The sequence below is a fragment of the Podarcis gaigeae genome, assembly GCF_964106915.1.
Source record: "Podarcis gaigeae genome assembly, chromosome: 13".
Lineage (NCBI taxonomy): Eukaryota > Metazoa > Chordata > Lepidosauria > Squamata > Lacertidae > Podarcis > Podarcis gaigeae.
The window spans coordinates 16753067-16769510 of record NC_139689.1 but is presented as its reverse complement, the minus strand read 5'-3'; the positions used below and the strand labels follow the sequence as shown (position 1 = coordinate 16769510).

Genomic DNA, 16444 nt, shown 5'->3' with positions numbered 1-16444 from the left:
AAGAGCAGATCTCGGGAAGACTCCAACCTAACAATACTTTTATTCCTTCTAGACAGGTCAGCCAAATTTCCATAGTTGAAGCTAAGATCCATAAAGTGTTTCAGGACATGTTTCAAGATTCCTCCAAATCCAACGGCCCCCAGAACTTCAATCTCCTCCAGACCCAAGTCCAAGTCAGTTAATCCCTACATAGAGGGATATTTCCAACTTTCCTTCTTCAGTCCAGGCCGGGATCCGATCCTCAAATTCTGACTTTTTCTAGATTCGATCATAAAAGGCCTCAACTTGTAGTCCTCAATTTTCTTCTGTAAGACTGAGGATCCCGCTTGTATTACTTTAGGTTCAACAGCAACAGCTTTCTCCTTCTCCTCCACAATTTGTCCTGCCAAAGTAGATTCTTGTACCAAGTCCTGAATTATTTCTGTGTTGGTGCTCACTTTCTGTCTCATGTTAGTCACTTTTTGTCCCAAGTTGTCAATTTTAAAAGCCATGTCATCCGTCGTCTTATGAAGCTGTTCCAGCGAATAGCTTATCTTGCATAATACAGTCACTATGGCTTCTCCTGTCAACATTTTTAAATGGTCCAAGGTCAATCTCTGGTTCTCACAATTTCTTATCTTGCAGCTGGAGATTCCCCAGTTACACTCCTGTAACAGTTTCAAAAGCACCCTCTAGAGGGAAACAGTCTCCACTTGTATCAATCCTTTCAAACACAACTCAAGCCATAAAAGATAGTTTCAATTTTCAGTTACTTTTCCTCCTTTTTAAACGCAGAAAAGGACAATGGAAACAGTATCTTTCTCTTATTTAGCTAGCTGTCAAATACTTTCTGTTCATAGTCAATGAACTCTCCCAAAACGTCACTCTTTCTGGCAGCCCTTTTCCAGGTTCAGAGCAGTGGTAATTTGATTTTTCACTCTCTCCTGCAGGCTCGCTAGGTCCAAAATTTCACCCCTCTTCTCCTGCTTCCAAGGGTTTTTTTTTTGCAATTTTAACCGATGGAAATTTAATCCTTTACCAAAGGCTTTCCAAGACTTTAGCTTGCAACTTCTTTGCTTCAATCTATTTACAAAAGGGGAAGGCGGACTTCCTGTTTGAATCCTTCCCATTTCGGTGCCAAATTAAAGTATTTAAGGATCCAATTTTCCGTTCTACTCACAGGTAGTTGTTTAAAGTCCAATTGTCCACAGGAAAAAGTCAGCGCTCTCTGGCAACAGCAGTGCGGCTTCACTCTGTGAAAGAAGCAGTCAATTCGAAGCACCGCGCCACTCACCCCACGTTGCTCCGGATCCCCAAAACAGGGTTTCCCCGTGAGTTGGGGAGGCGCAAAAGGTGCCAGCCGAATCCCAGGTTCACAAGCTTCTCCCGCTTGTGATTTCAATGAGTCTCCGCCTTCGCCATCAGACTCTGCTTTTCACGGAGCAAGTTCCTCCCGATCGGAGGAGCTCCGCCATTGCCGGAGGCGCCAACCCGGAAGTAACAATTTTTCATATTTCGACCCTCCTCCCTTGGACTTCCCTCATACTCCCCTTTTGTTTTATTTCCATATCGTTCACCCTGCGTATTGTTTCCCTAAAATTTGCTCAATACATAAACAGTGGTACCTTGGGTTCAGAACTTAATTTGTTCTGGAGGTCCGTTCTTAACCTGAAACTGTTCTTAACCTGAGGTACCACTTTAGCTAATGGGGCCTCCTGCTGCCACCACACGATTTCTGTTCTCATCCTGAAGCAAAGTTCTTAACCCAAGGTACTATTTCTGGGTTAGCGGAGTCTGTAACCTGAAGCGTATGTAACCTGAAGCGTCTGTAACCTGAGGTACCACTGTAGTCTTATTTTTTGTTGTAAACAGTTGTGATTGTTTACTCAAACCCTGCCAATGAGTCCATTTCTTCATATATGTTGTAAATGGTTCCCATTCTCCTTTAAAGTCTTTGTTGTCCTTTTCATGTAATTTTTCTGTTAGTTTTGCCAGTTCTGCATATTCCATGTTTCCCTTGCCATTGTTCTTCTTCTGTCTTCCAAGTTTGTGCTAATATAATTCTTGTCGCTGTTGTTGCATACATAAATAATTTCCAATTTCCTTTTTTTACATCTTGGTCTAAAATTCCTATAAGGAATGCTTTTGGTTTCTTAACAAAAGTCTTTTTAAACATTTTTTTTCAATTCATTATATATCATTTCCCAATAATTTCTAATCTTTTTGCATTCCCACCACATATGATAGAATGTCCCATCTTTTTCTTTACATTTCCAACAAGTTTTTGATCCCTTTTTATACATTTTGACCACTTTCTCTGGTGTTATATACCATCTATATATCATTTTCATATAATTCTCTTTCAGTAAGATACAATCTGTAAATTTTAGGTTCACCTTCCCCATCTTTTCCCAATCTTCAAGTTGTATATTATGACCTAAACCCTGAGCCCACTTTATTTGTGCTGACTTTACCATTTCATCTAACATTTCCCCATAAAGTAGGAGATAATACGTTTTTTAAAGTAATTTTGTGTCACTCTCAACTATCTCTTTTTGAAAGTTTGAAACTGTATAACTAAAACCTTTCTTTTTGTATTCCTTAAACTGTTCATTTAATTGTCTGTGATGTAGCCAGCTTTGTAAAAAGGTCTTCACTTCCTCATAGCCTTTCAGCTTTAACCCTTTTCCCGCCTCTATTAATACTTCTCTATATGTCGGCCAATTCCTCCCTTACTAACTGGTTTTAATGCTAATGCTTCCACCGGTGAGAGCCACCATGGGTTTTTTGGTTCTAGAAAGTTTTTATATTTATTCCAAACTTTTATAAGTGTTTTTCTTATTATATGATTATGAAAACCTTTCTTTTTCAATCTTTCCTGTACCATAAATATGAATGCCAACCAAATCTATTATCATGTCCTTCCAAGTCCAGTATTTCATCTCTTTCTAACTTTATCCAGTCCTGAATCCATGTGATGCAAGCTGCTTCATAGTATAATTTCAAGTCTGGAAGGGAGAAGCCAGAGGAGGCTGACATCCACACCCCTCAACCCCCGCCATCGGTGGCGTTCTGAACTACCTCACCCTCAGTGGCGACGGGAGGAGAGGGTGGGAAGCCAAGGAAAGAATTGTCATCCTCCTCAGTGTCCTCAAAAACCGCTTCCCAACCCCCCCCCCACAACCCCGTCCACATTGGAGAGTCCTCGGGGTGTTCCTCCTCATCAGAGCTCTCAGTGACTTCATCAACTATTCCCCCCCCCCTCTGAGGGTGGGAATCCCTGGAAGTCCCCCTCGTCCTCTGTGGGTCCAAACACTTCTCCAAAAAACCTCCCCGGGGGTTTGGGCTTGTCTGGGAAGAGAGCGTGGAATTTCTCTATGAGAAACTCCTTAGTTACGCACCCCTCAGGAATCCACGCATTTTCCGAACTGGGCACCCCCTCCCAGGCAACTAGATAATCTAGTTGATGTCCGTTCCACCTGGAGTCAAGTCTCTCCATCACTTCATTGTATTGTTCCCTATCTTCTACGTTTGGCGAGGTGGGCACCTCCCTCCCCCTCCCCGGGCAGCCGTGCCCCTCCCTGTAAGGTGACAGCAGGGACCTGTGGAAAACCGGGTGTATTCAAATGTCTGAAAGCTTCAACCTAACCGCTACTGGATTGACCTGCTGGATGACCTCAAAGGGGCCCACTCTCCTAGGCGGCAGTTTCTTGCACCTCCCCCTCAAGGGCAGCCCCTGAGATGACAACCACACCTTGTGTCCCACCTGGATGATCTCCCCTGGTCTTCTATGCTTGTTGGCCTCCTTCTTGTATGCCTCCTTTGCCCTCTCCAAGTTCATCTTGAGCTGTTGATGTATCGCCTCCATCTCTTCCGCAAATTGCTCTGCGCCCAGCACACTCCAAGCCTCCTCCCCACCGCCCTGGGAAGGCCCTGGGGTGGCACCCACAATTGGCAAGAAAGGGACTCATCCCAGTGGATACGTGTTCAGCATTATTGTACACAAACTCTGCCAGTGCTAGCTTCTCCACCCAATCATTCTGCCTCCGATTGATATAACAGTGCAAGTACTGGTGCAAAAGGGCATTCGGTCTCTCAGCTTGTCCATTAGTTTCTGGATGCCTTGCTGTCAAGAAGCTCACCTCTACCTGCAACAAACTCATGAGCTTGCACCCGAAACGTGAGGTGACCTGCCTTCCATGGTCCGAAATTACCCGCAAAGGGACCCCATGCAGTCGGAATACATGATCCACGAATAACATGGTGGTCTCCTTTACTGTCACTGCATGGGAACATGCCACAAAGTGACACATCTTGGTTAGTAGATCCATCACCACCATGACCGCCATCTTACCTCTGGCTATGAACAGGTCCGTCATGAAGTCAATGGACACCACCTCCCATGGCCTCCCAGGTGTGGGCAAGGGTTCTAGCAACCCCGCCGGCACTGCCCTCTCACCCTTTGCCCTTTGATAAATGTCGCATCCTCGCACATAATCTTGCACATCCTCCCTTACTTTGGGCCACCAACTAACTAACTTGTGTCGCCCAAATGCTCAGCAGTGGGGTTGTCATGGAGCTGTTTGAGAACTCTGACCCTTAGGGACTTTCCCAGTACATACACTGCCCCTCTGTAGGACAACAACCCCCCTTTCTCCTCAAAACCCCCCTCTGCTCCCAACCCCCGCTTGAGCTCGCTGAATTTCCTTTGAGCAAAGTCATCTTCTCTGGTGAGTCGCACCAGTTCTGCTTCTTCCACTAGTGCTCCTCCACAGGTCCATTTGTCCTTCTGTAACATATGTCTGGCCATGGGGGTTCTTCTTCCTCCATGTTCTCTGGTTTCCGAGATAACGCATCTGCCCTCACGTTCCGCTCTCCCGGGACGTACTGGATCCTAAAGTTAAAGTTGGCACCCAACTTTAAAAACTTCACCCAACGGCAAAGCACACGTGTGGTTCTCCAGTATTCCAAATTCTTGTGATCTGTATGCACCTGTATCTGCTGCTGAGCCCCAATCAGGAAGTGTCTCCACTGCTTAAAAGCCGCAAAAATTGCCAACAATTCTTTGTCATAGATACTGTAGTAATGCTCCAATTTGTTCAGTTTCTGGGAGAAAAAGGCGCAAGGCCTCCAATCCCCCCCCTGCATCTTGCTGAAACAGGACTGCTCCAATGGCCCGATCGGAAGTGTCAGTTTCCACCTCTAATGGCTTGTCAGGATTCATGTGCAGTAGCTGCTCCTCTGATGCAAAAACCTTCTTCAGTTTCTCAAATCCCCTTTGCGCCTCCTCAGTACACAGAAACTTTTTCTTCCCACTGAGACAATCAGTTATGGGTGCTGACAAATGGGCAAAGTTCTTGATAAACTTTCTGTAGAAGTTGCTGAAGCCAAGGAATCTCTGTACATCCTTCTTTGTTTTGGGTCTTTCCCATTCCAAAACCACTCTCACCTTCTCCCGGTCCATTGCCAGTCCCCTATCTGACAGCCGGTACCCTAGGAACTCCACTTCCCAAACATGGACTGGCATTTCTCCAGCTTGACCCATAACTGATGCTCCTTTAGCTTCTCCAACACTTGCAGGATATCTCTTGCGTGCTGTTCCTCGTTCTCCGAGAAGACTAGCATGTCATCCGAAAAGCAGACGCAGTTCCGGTACAGTAGGGACTCCAGTACATGGTGCATGAATGCCTGGAAACAGGGGCTTCCACTTTGTAATCCAAACGGCATAACAATATATTCAAATGCCCCTAGGGGGGTAAACATGGTCGTCTTCCATTCGTCCCCCTCCCACACCCTGATCAGATTGTACGCTCCCCTGAGGTCCAGTTTGGTAAAAACCCTGCCCCGCCTGACTCTCACCAAAATGCTGTCGATTCTCGGCATGGGGAAGGCCAGGGGTTCCATCAAGGAATTTACAATCCTGAAATCCACCACTGGGTGGTGCTCTTTTGTCCCCTTCTTGTCCACAAAGAACACAGGACTCCCTCCCACTGCTTTGGATTCCCTGATGAAACCCCTCCTCAAATCATGTATATCTTAGTCAGACATTGAGTACGGCTTACCTGCCGGCAGCTTGGCCCCTGGGACTAAATTGATCTGACAGTCGTACGGCCGATGTGGGGGTAACGTGTCAGCTTCCCACTCGCTGAACACCTCCTCAAAATCTGGGTACTGTGGAGGGATTTTCTCCTTCTCCCCCAGACGCATCGTCACAACCCTGGCTTTCCTCTCCTGTGGCTCATCCCCCTCCAGACAGTGCTCTACACGTTGTGCCGACATGATAGTAAGGGATCGATGGTGCCACGACACCACCAGATCATGGAGAGCCAACCAACTCATTCCCATAATAATGGGGGGTCCTGCCAAGGTGGCCACGTGAAAGGCAATAGTTTCAGAGCACGTGGAGACCCTCATTCTCATGGGGGGGTGTCTGGTTTGCCACCCCCCAACAACTCTCATCAATGGTGGTTACTTGCAATGGAAAGTCAAGAGGCAACAGGTGCTGCTGATGCTGCAAAGCAAAGTCCCTGCTGAAAAAGTTTGCACTGGCACCAGAATCCACCAATGCTTGTACTTCCATTGGGTGGCCATTAGGGAGCTCCAGCAACACCCTGACCACTATGCCTGCTTTGGGAGGGCATGGTCAGGGCTCTTCTACTGCGCTCCTGCCTGGCCGCTGCCCCGGTTTCTCATCAGCCAGGCATCATCGTTTCCCTGTTCCTTGGCCCCCTGTCCTTCCTCCTTAGCCGTTGCCCCCACCATCCCTTGCCAGCCTTGACGCTGCGGGCAAGCCTTGGCAAAGTGCCCTGGTCGTTGACAGAGGAAACACTTTTTGGCTGTTTTCCAGTCACTTCCCTCCTTTTTCTTTGGATGCTCAGTGTTTGAATCTTCCCATGCACTGGCTCCATCAATCTCCATCGGCTCTGGCTGAGCCCGCCTGTGAAAAGCCCCGGCTGCTATCTCAGGAATGTGGTTTCCATGGAAACGTTCCCCTCTGATCTCCCTCCTCTCCAGCGCGTGGGCTTCTTGACACACACACCAATAGCTAATGTGGCCTTGGTTAATTCATCCATTGTTTTGGGTCAGGGCTGCCTGGAAAGCTCATCTTTCACGTCTGAATTTAATCCTGCCCTTAAAAGAGCTTGCATGGGTTCAGATGACAAGTCCCAGCCCAGCTTGTGCACCAGCATCGCAAACCTTGACCAATCGCTGCGGACAGTTAAGGAACCTTCCTTAAGTGTCAATAGCTCCTGTTGTGTCACCTCCCCCTGGATCTCGCTGGTAAACATGGCGTCCATAGCCTCATAAAACTTTCCCAAGTCCTGGAGGGCATCGTTTTCGGTTGCAATAAGGGGTCTCATCCACTCTCTGGCAGCCCCCCACAAAGGCAACCCTCTCCTTGTCATTGGCAAACTCCCTCTTTTGCAAGTCCAGGGCTATTTGATCTCAGTCTTAAAAGCAAGGTATTCCTGAGGGTTCCCCCCAAATTTGCTAACCAGCGATGGTACCTTTCTCCCCACTAGAGTGGCCCTGAGTTGCTGGTCTTGCGCTCTGCGTTCCTCCAGTCTGATTCTGAGCTCCGCCACGCGCCCTACCAGGTCTGTGTTCCTCTTCCTTAGGGCTGCTACTTGGTGCTGTGTCTCTTCATCCATCATGCTGCTCTGCCCTGCTACCTGCAAGCAACCGCAGTGACTCCTGGAATGCTGTCAGGTCTGTAGGTGGTTGCTTGCAAGTAAACAGCCAAGACTCCAACCTGTCTTTTACAGGTTTTATTTAGTGCAACTATGTGCTGTTCAAAGATCCAAAGTTCATGTCTTTCTCAGTCACTTGCAGATTCCAGGAGTGGCTTTTTCCAGCACTCCCCCAGCATAAGAACTTATACACCCCCCAAAATCTCCTCCTCCCCTCCTTACGCTTCATACCTCTACAAAAACTGGGTGACGAAAGCGGCATGTTTGTTTCCCGACCAGCCTGGCTGAGCGAGGTGCTTGGGCTCACAGTAAAGTCTGTGAGCCTCTGTCTCACTTTGTCCCTCCTTTCCCCCTTTGCTTTGCTGGAGGCATCACACTCTCCACTGCCTGACAAAGTGCTACTGCTCAGCAACGTTGGAGGCTCCCTGTACTCTTCTGCCCCCCTCCCCCCTTTCGATGGCAGTACCCTGACAGTGATTAACTACCCATGTCTTTCACTTTTGTTTCCCCACGACTAGAATTATATGCAATTACATGTCTCAAAAGGGAGGAAATTTGGCTTTCTGCCAATTGTACTGGGCGTATAATTGTGTCTTCGTAAATCTTTTCCACACAGTTAATGATGAGATCAAAATAAGCCCCAAATATTATAATACACTCCAATCTCACTTGCTTACATAGTCATTCGGCAGTCAGTCCTTCCTGGGGGGGGGGGGGGCTCTGTTGATATTTTCACCCCCTCCAATTGCGAGAATCTCCTGATATGAAGTTTTCAGAAAGAAGGGAGTGGAAACCTGCTCTTCGCTTCTTCCACTCCTGCCTGACACTGTGTGCAGTCTGTGTTTTATCTATGTAGTGATTAGATGGCTGAGTGAGAGCTGTAACAGTCATGCAAGCCAGTAGCTCTGTAGTCTTAGTTTGTAGCAGCTATTAGAAATAAATGAAGTTATGCTTCAGCAAGCTTCCACATTGTTTATACTTTGTTGAGGTTGGTGCTCACAGTGCACTGTTGTGAGTCCAGTACACTGAGACCTGCTTTCCAGGAGTGGAAGGTCTCTGGAAGTGCTCCCGTCACCTAGCCCAGTCGGGGCAGAACCAATTATTGAGCCCAGTCGCTGGTACCGGCTCAAAGGCGTACTGACAGGCTCTTGCCCGGTAAAATAGCAAATACAGAATATATCGAAGGAAGCAAAAAATACTCCGTCCCCCTTCTGTTCTGACATACGATCTCCATCTTGATGATAATCCTTCTTCAGCTCAAATCTTTTTGGCTCCTCAGTGGCTGGTATGGCCCACATTCCTTTCTGGATTGGGGGCTGGTGTTGGGCGATCTGTGGGTGTGCTGCCCCTCCAGCCCTGGTGGGGGTGGGGAGGATGATTACTCCCATCTCATCCTCAAAACATCCTGTGTTAAACGGCTCCGATGTTATAATCAGCCCCCTGCCATGGTGATCCAAACCAAAACAAAAAAAGCTTCTTCTAATCCAAAACAAATGTAAAACACTTTGCTTTTGGGTTGTTGTTGTTTAGTCATCTTAGTTGTGTCCAACTCTCCATTACCCCAGAGCCAGAGCTTGCCTTGGAAACTCTCACTTTCTTCTCAAAGCTTCTCCTTATTTATGTCCACGAAGTTTTCTTGGCAAAATACTGGAGTGGCTTGCCAGTTCCTTCTCCAGGTGGTTCACATTTACTCTAAACTCTTGGCTATGACCTGTCCGTGTTGGGTGGCCCTGAAGGGGTTGATCCATGCAGGGTTTGCTTTTCGGTAGTCCTGCTTAATTTCCATCCAATTTTTGTTCGTTTTTTTAAAACCCAGGTGCACTTTTAATTCTTTAGTTTACGCATAAGTAGATCTACAAGGTGGTCCTTTTAAGACATTGTCACTAATTATCACCTATACAACATTCCCCAAATTTCAGACAGAGACCACTTACCGCATATACTTGAGTATAAGCTGACCCGAATATAAGCTGAGGCACCTAGTTTTAGGACAAAAAACTGGGAAAACTTATTGACTCGAGTATAAGCTGGTTCACCACACCACAAACCTGGTGGTGGCAGTGGAGGAGGAAGAACAAGCAGCCCGAAAGGGGGGGGGGATAAAACAGCTAATTTTGACCTCTCCCTTACCTGCCCACAGGTTACAGTGGCATGCCTCCTCATATACAGAGGAATGTAAGAAAGAAAAAAGTGTGGTAAGTCCATCACAATTCTGTTTGCAGCTTACAGTGGAAGAGTAATGATTGGATGGTGTGAGTTTCAGAAGACAGGATTAGACCTTAGCTTGGGAGGGAGTTGCATCCAGGAACCAGGATGGGCAAATGTGTTTCTGGAAAGAACAGTGCTAAGGGATTCGGTGATAAGCAGGGGGCATGGGGGACTAACAACCCAACATTTCAAGGAGGGGTCTGGGATCCCTCAATATTCTGTGGTTGTGACCATGGATGTAGACAGGGGGCTAGCTGCCCCACCCCCGAATCAAGTAAATTAAAAAAAACTTAACTGACCAATTGTGTCTCAGATAACTCAGTTCTGCCCCCCAAACCTAAAGCCTGCCTCCTAAAATACATCCTGGCTATACTCAAGGCTGCAACAGGTCACGATGGGTGTCTGTGGCAGACCCCTTCAGGTCCTCCCTGGTGTCGTGACAGGCCCCATCGGGCCTCCTCTCACCACATGACGTCACATGCACATCACAATTTTCTGACTTCAAACTTCTGCATATTATAGAGCATGGTTTGCATGCAGGGCTGCCCCAGACATTTTGGAGCCTGAGGCAAATCAAAGTGGTGTTCCCCCAGGAATTGTATTTGCTAAGGGTGTGTGTTGGAAAACACAGGGAAAAGTCACTTCTCTCCTCTCTTTTCCTCCTGACTTCTTTCCTTCTCAGCAGCCCCACCAGCAATGAGCAGTGGCAGGAGCAGCATCAGTGGCAGGGAAGACCCTCGCCCTGCTGTGGGGGGAGGCAGTGCTGGGGCTTCTGCTCCTCTCAAGGAGGAAGAAAAAGAGTGGAGAAGTCACATGCAATCCAGGGGGGTCTTTAACAAGAGATGGCAATCTTTTTCCAAAACGCATGTTATGTGCACACATGCACACACTCTTCCTTTTTCAAAACCAACACCTAAATGTATACAAAATCCAATCTGTGGGTGGTGGGCTCTGGGAGGAGGACTGTCATGCTAAACCTCGAGTTAACTTGGTTGATTAGCAAGCTCTGCTAGAAAGGCTGCCCCATTCTGCTCCCAGTATATTTCTGAAGTCCATTATTTACAGCTGCCTAGGGGCACAAGGGTACTCTTCCCTGACACTTTGGCCTTTTAAAAAACCCTAAAATCAAATTCTGAGTTGCCAGTTTGTCAGTTCCCCACCCCCTGATGGGGTGGCTAGTGGCTATTGCCTTCTGCTGGCGGAAAAGAGGCTGCCTTACCTGAAAGAGGAGGCTGCCTTGCCTGAAAGCCAGCTTGATAATAATAATACTACAGCCCAGAATGGAGAGAGGGAGAAGCAACAAGAAGAGAGGCAGCTGATGGGATTGAGCTTCCTTTACAGATTTGGGCCACCAACACAGCTTCAAACCAGCCACACACCTTCCTTTCAGGTCTCTGTTTTGAAAATCACTCCATTACAACTTTGCCCTCCTTGTTCCTTGGGGGTACAAGTGAAGTTGTTACAGTTTCATTTTCAAAATAGGTGTGCAGCTGAGGAGGGGGAGAGTTATTGGGCTGCGAAGAGGCACCCAAGCAAGGTGAAATAAGCTGCCTTTTCATGGGCAGCCTGGCTCTGTTTTTGTATAAAAACTAAGTCAGCAGGGGCATCAGCCTTGGATGCAACCTAGAGAGCAGTGCAAAATGTATCACGAAGACTGCGTATGTTTTCCAGGTTGCAATGGAAAAGCAGATCTCAGCATGCTCCGAGAATTAATGAGGGCAGTAGAGAACCCCAGCCCCAGCTAGTATCCTAATCAAGCTCTAATTCTCTCCCCACAACAATGCCTAAAATCAAATAAATGTTTTTGCCACAGGTCACTGGAAGGAATCGCTATCACTGGTGATGAAATAGTCCGCAAGGGAAGAAAAGAATTACTTGAAATTATTGAAAAGGACCTAGGATTCTTTATAGGTTTATTAAGCTATGGCTATATTATCACACCGAAAGAATACCGAGACTTTCAGAAAGCAGAGGAAGACTCCAAAGAGAAAAGTCAAAAACTGCTGAATATGATCCAGGAAAGGGGGGAGGCAACTTGTTGCTGGTTCCTTGAACAAGTAGAAAGGAAACATCCAGACTCATTTCAGATTCTGCTAGTTGCAGTACATGGTGAGTTTGACTTAGAGTACTTTCTAAGCTTCAGGGACAGTTCAACCACCTTCCTTCTCCTTCCAGCATTCATGTCAGGTAAATAATTGTCTTTTACAGGCTCAAGTAAAAAATTGGTCCAGGCGACATGCTCCTCAGTGACGCAGTCAGAATCCCCACTGTTTGCAGAGGAAGGAAGAAAAACCAAGATGGAAAACCCAGCATGTTCTGGGACAAGAGTTGTGTGTAACCTGTGTCCCAGTGAGGTAGGTGACTGGACACCTTACTTGCATACACATTGATACTTGATAGGTGGTTCTGTCAAAGCTCTGATGGATCTCTGGAATGGAGAAATGACCAGCTTCTCTTCTCTGCAGCTGGAGCTTCTCTTCTCTGCAGTCTTTTTCTAATTGTACTGTCATAAACTTTAACTTTTAACATGCTAACTAAGGCCTGTACAGCCTGAGATGTAACTCTTGGCCCCCCCCCCCCCCAATTTCTCTGAGCATTGTACGGTAAGGCTACTAAAGCCAAAACAAATGCAGAACAAAGCAGATATAGAAGAGCCGTAAGAGGTGGATTTTTTCCTGGGTTTGACTTCAAGCAGTGCTCCTTGGTGTGGTCATAAGGATGCTAGAAACAGACAAGAATGCCCTGTTTTCATATGCAAAAAGGCGTCTGGTGAGTGCTGGGTGGGCCGCTCCCTTTCCTGCCAACTCCATCTGGCCTAGGGGGCGGAGCCTGCACTCATCGCCACAGCTTAAAAGGCCTGAGAGAGGCCTCCGGGACGCTACTGCTGCTGCTGCTCGGGTAAGTGCTGGATGGGCCGCTCCCTTTCCTGCTACCTCCATCTGGCCTAGGGGGCGGAGCCTGCACTCATCGCCACAGCTTGAGGGCCTCCATCAAGGCCTCCGGAACACTGTTGCTGTTGCTGCCTGCGTGAGTGTTGGGAGGACTGCTCCCTCTCCTGCCAATTCCATCTGGCCTAGGGGGCGGGGCCTGCACTCACCACTACAATTTAGAGGCCTGAGCAGCTACCTGCAGCAAGTGACAAAATGGTTTTAAATGTTTTAACTGCTCTTAATTTGCTGCACCTTAAATTGTGGTTGTTGTTTTTTATAATGTTTTATAATTTTATAATTTTATTTCTGCTTGCAGTTGGTTAAGTATTTAGTTAGGGTGGGGAGTAGTTTAATTTTAGCACTATTGTTTTTTGCTGTGCTTCTATTTTTATTATTCTGTTAAGTTATTAGATAGTTTGTATTTTGCCTTTTAAGGGGAAGGGTCAGGGATGCCTGGGAGTGGGCCTCAGCCAATAGAATGGCTGGGACAAGTTCCACAGGGGGGGAAGCACTGGGACATCCGATCTCGGTGATCATGGGCAGGAGGAGGAGTTAAGCTAAGACCAGACCATGTCATTACCGAGGAGGCAGGTTTAGTCGTTGTTTGAGGACTATCCCTGCCTCCAGGTCTGGTCCTGACCGGAAGGATACTGGAATCAGCAAGGGAAACCCACATGACCTGAAAGTGTTGCTGTGCAATGCCAGGTCAATGATGAATAAAACCACTGCCATCCACAACCTGATTTTGGATGGAGGATTTGACCTGGCATGTGTGACAGAGACCTGGTTGGATGAAACAGATGGGCCTGTGCTTGCTGCTGCTTGCCCACCAGGTTTCTCTTACGCACAGCAACCCAGGTCATGTGGGCGGGGAGGGGGGTTGCAGTGATTTTTAGGAAGTCATTAGTCTGCACCAGGCGTCCTATTGGGAAGACCCAGTTCTCTGAGTGCATGTTCTGGAAGTTGGGCAATAGGGGCAGTACAGGATTCCTATTGGTGTACCGACCTCCCCGCTGCACCAAGGATTCCCTGCCCGAGCTGCTTCAGGTCGTGGCGGATGTTCTCCTGGAGACACCTAGCTTGGTCGTCCTAGGGGATTTTAACATCCATGCCGACACGACCTTACAAGGGGCAGCTCGGGACTTCGTGGAAAGCATGGCCTCCATGGGGCTGTCCCTGAATAATTTTGGCCCAACTCATAGGACATGCCTTAGACTTGGTGTTTACCTCTACGGATGTTGGTGATCTGACTTTTTTTTTTTTAAAAAAATATTTATTAAAGGTTTAAAGATTACAGAAAAAAAATTAAATACATAAGAAAGAAAGCAAAAAACAGTATAGTAAAACAGAAAAAGAAAAACAAGAGCATTTAAAAACACATCCAATATTTCCATATCTTTATCTTTCATTTACTTGTTTCATCGACCTCCTCACACCTCCCTTTTTTTGTATTCTAGTTCAATTAGCTGTTTCAGCAAATCCTTTCCATCTTACTCAATTTTTGTTCCATAATTTATCTTAACCCAATCTAACCTTAAATTTTCCACTTTGACCCATTAACAATCTGTTTTTACTTAAATCTTTATAACCTTTCTGCTAAAGCCATGTAACTTCATTCCAGCATCCTTCTAACATTCCTTAATTTTACAGTATTTCTGTAGATAAACTTTAAATTTTTTCCAATCTTCTTCCACCAACTCTTCTCCCTGGTCTCGGATTCTGCCAGTCATTTCCACCAGTTCCATGTAGTCCATCAACTTCATCTGCCATTCTTCCCGGGTGGGTAAATCTTGTGTCTTCCAATGCTTTGCGATAAGTATTCTTGCTGCTGTTGTAGCATACATAAAGAAAGTTCTATCCTTCTTTGGCATCGATTGGCTGACCATGCCCAGGAGAAAGGCCTCTGGTTTCTTCAAGAAGGTATATTTAAATACCTTTTTCATCTCATTATAAATCATCTCCCAGAAAGTCTTAATCCTTGGGCATGTCCACCAAAGGTGAAAGAATGTGCCTTCAGTCTCATTACATTTCCAGCATTTATTATCGGGCAAATGATAGATTTTTGCAAGTTTGACTGGTGTTATGTACCACCTGTAAATCATTTTCATTAGATTCTCTTTTAAGGCATTACATGCTATAAACTTCATACCTGTGGTCCATAACTGTTCCCAGTCAGCCATCATAATGTTATGTCCAACATCTTGTGCCCATTTAATCATAGCAGATTTCACTGTTTCATCCTGCGTATTCCATTTCAACAGCAAGTTATACATTCTTGACAAATTCTTAACTTTGGGATCTAACAATTCTGTTTCCAATTTTGATTTTTCCACCTGGAAGCCTAGTTTTTTGTCCAAATCATATGCCTCCATTATTTGATAATAATGGAGCCAGTCTTGCACTCTATTTTTTAATTTTTCAAAACTCTGCAGTTTTAATCTATCTCCCAAAATTTCCCAATACTTCGTCCATTTGGCCTCCATATTGAGCTTTTTCTGAGCCTTTACTTCCATTGGTGACAACCATCTTGGGGTTTTATTTTCTAGCAAGTCCTTACATATTATCCAAACATTAAACAATGCTTTTCTGACAATATGGCTTTTAAACGCTTTATGTGCTTTAACCTTATCATACCACAGATAATAAAAAAAAGATCTGACATTAACTAAAAGCAAAACAAAAGAAGTGCCATGGTCAGATCACTTCCTGGTGCAACCGGACTTCTCCGCGACCCTTCCCCTCTGCAGGGAGGTGGGACCGATTCAGATGGTCCGCCCCCACTACTTAATGGATCCAATTGGCTTCCAGAGAGTGGTAGGGGATGTTTTATCCCAAGTTGATGGCCTTTCAGCTGATTCCCTGGTGGCCCGCTGGAATGTGGAGTTAACCAGGGCTATTGACTGTCTGGCTCCGAAGCGCCCTCTCCGATTGCATGGAGCCCGAACAGCCCCGTGGTTTTCCCCGGAGCTGAGGGTGATGAAACAATCGTTGAGACGGCTAGAGCGCCGGTGGCGGAAAACTCATTCTGAATCAGACCGGACACGGGGTAGAGCTCAACGTTGAGCCTACCAAGTGGCAATGGCGACGGCGAAGAGGGCCTTCTTCACCGCCTCCATTGCATCTGCAGAAAACAGCAGCAGGAGACTTTTTCAGGTGGTTCACAATCTATCGGAACCACCTGCTCCACCGGGGCCTGGTAGGGACCCCAAGATCTCTTGCAATGCTTTTGCAAAGTTTTTTGCAGATAAAGTCACTCAGATTCAGAAGGAGGTAGATTCCACCGTGGGAGCAGGGACGGGGCGGGAAAGTGCTAGAGTTCTGTCTAGTCCTGTTACATGGGATCAATTCCAGTCTGTTACCTCCAAGGATGTGGACAGGCTGCTTGGACAAGTGAAACCGACCACCTGTCTCCTTGATCCTTGCCCATCCTGGCTGATAAAAGCGAGCCGGGAAGGGCTGGCTCTGCGGGGTGGTGAATGCTTCCCTCTGTGAGGGAGTCTTCCCAGACCTGCTGAAAGAGGCGGTCATTAAACCGCTTCTTAAAAAAGCATCTTTAGACTCAGCCAATTTGGCCAACTATCACCCAGTCTCAAATTTACAATTATTGGGCAAGGTGATTGAGCGGGTGGTTGCCAA

At 46.6% G+C, this 16444-nt stretch overlaps 1 protein-coding gene across 6 annotated transcripts in view; it reads left to right on the top strand.

Moving 5' to 3' along the window:
• The window catches only part of LOC310829179 (uncharacterized protein), a 73692-nt gene that overhangs the window by 35968 nt on the left and 21280 nt on the right, over nucleotides 1-16444 (top strand). Inside the window, exons 4-5 of one of the 6 annotated variants that reach the window (XM_083707373.1) lie at nucleotides 11692-11987; nucleotides 12087-12232. The exons of the other annotated variants lie outside the window; for them this stretch is intronic. Coding sequence (XP_083563499.1) covers nucleotides 11692-11987; nucleotides 12087-12232 — 442 coding nt within the window. The remainder of the gene's footprint in view (nucleotides 1-11691; nucleotides 11988-12086; nucleotides 12233-16444) is intronic. 6 annotated transcript variants of the gene reach the window in all.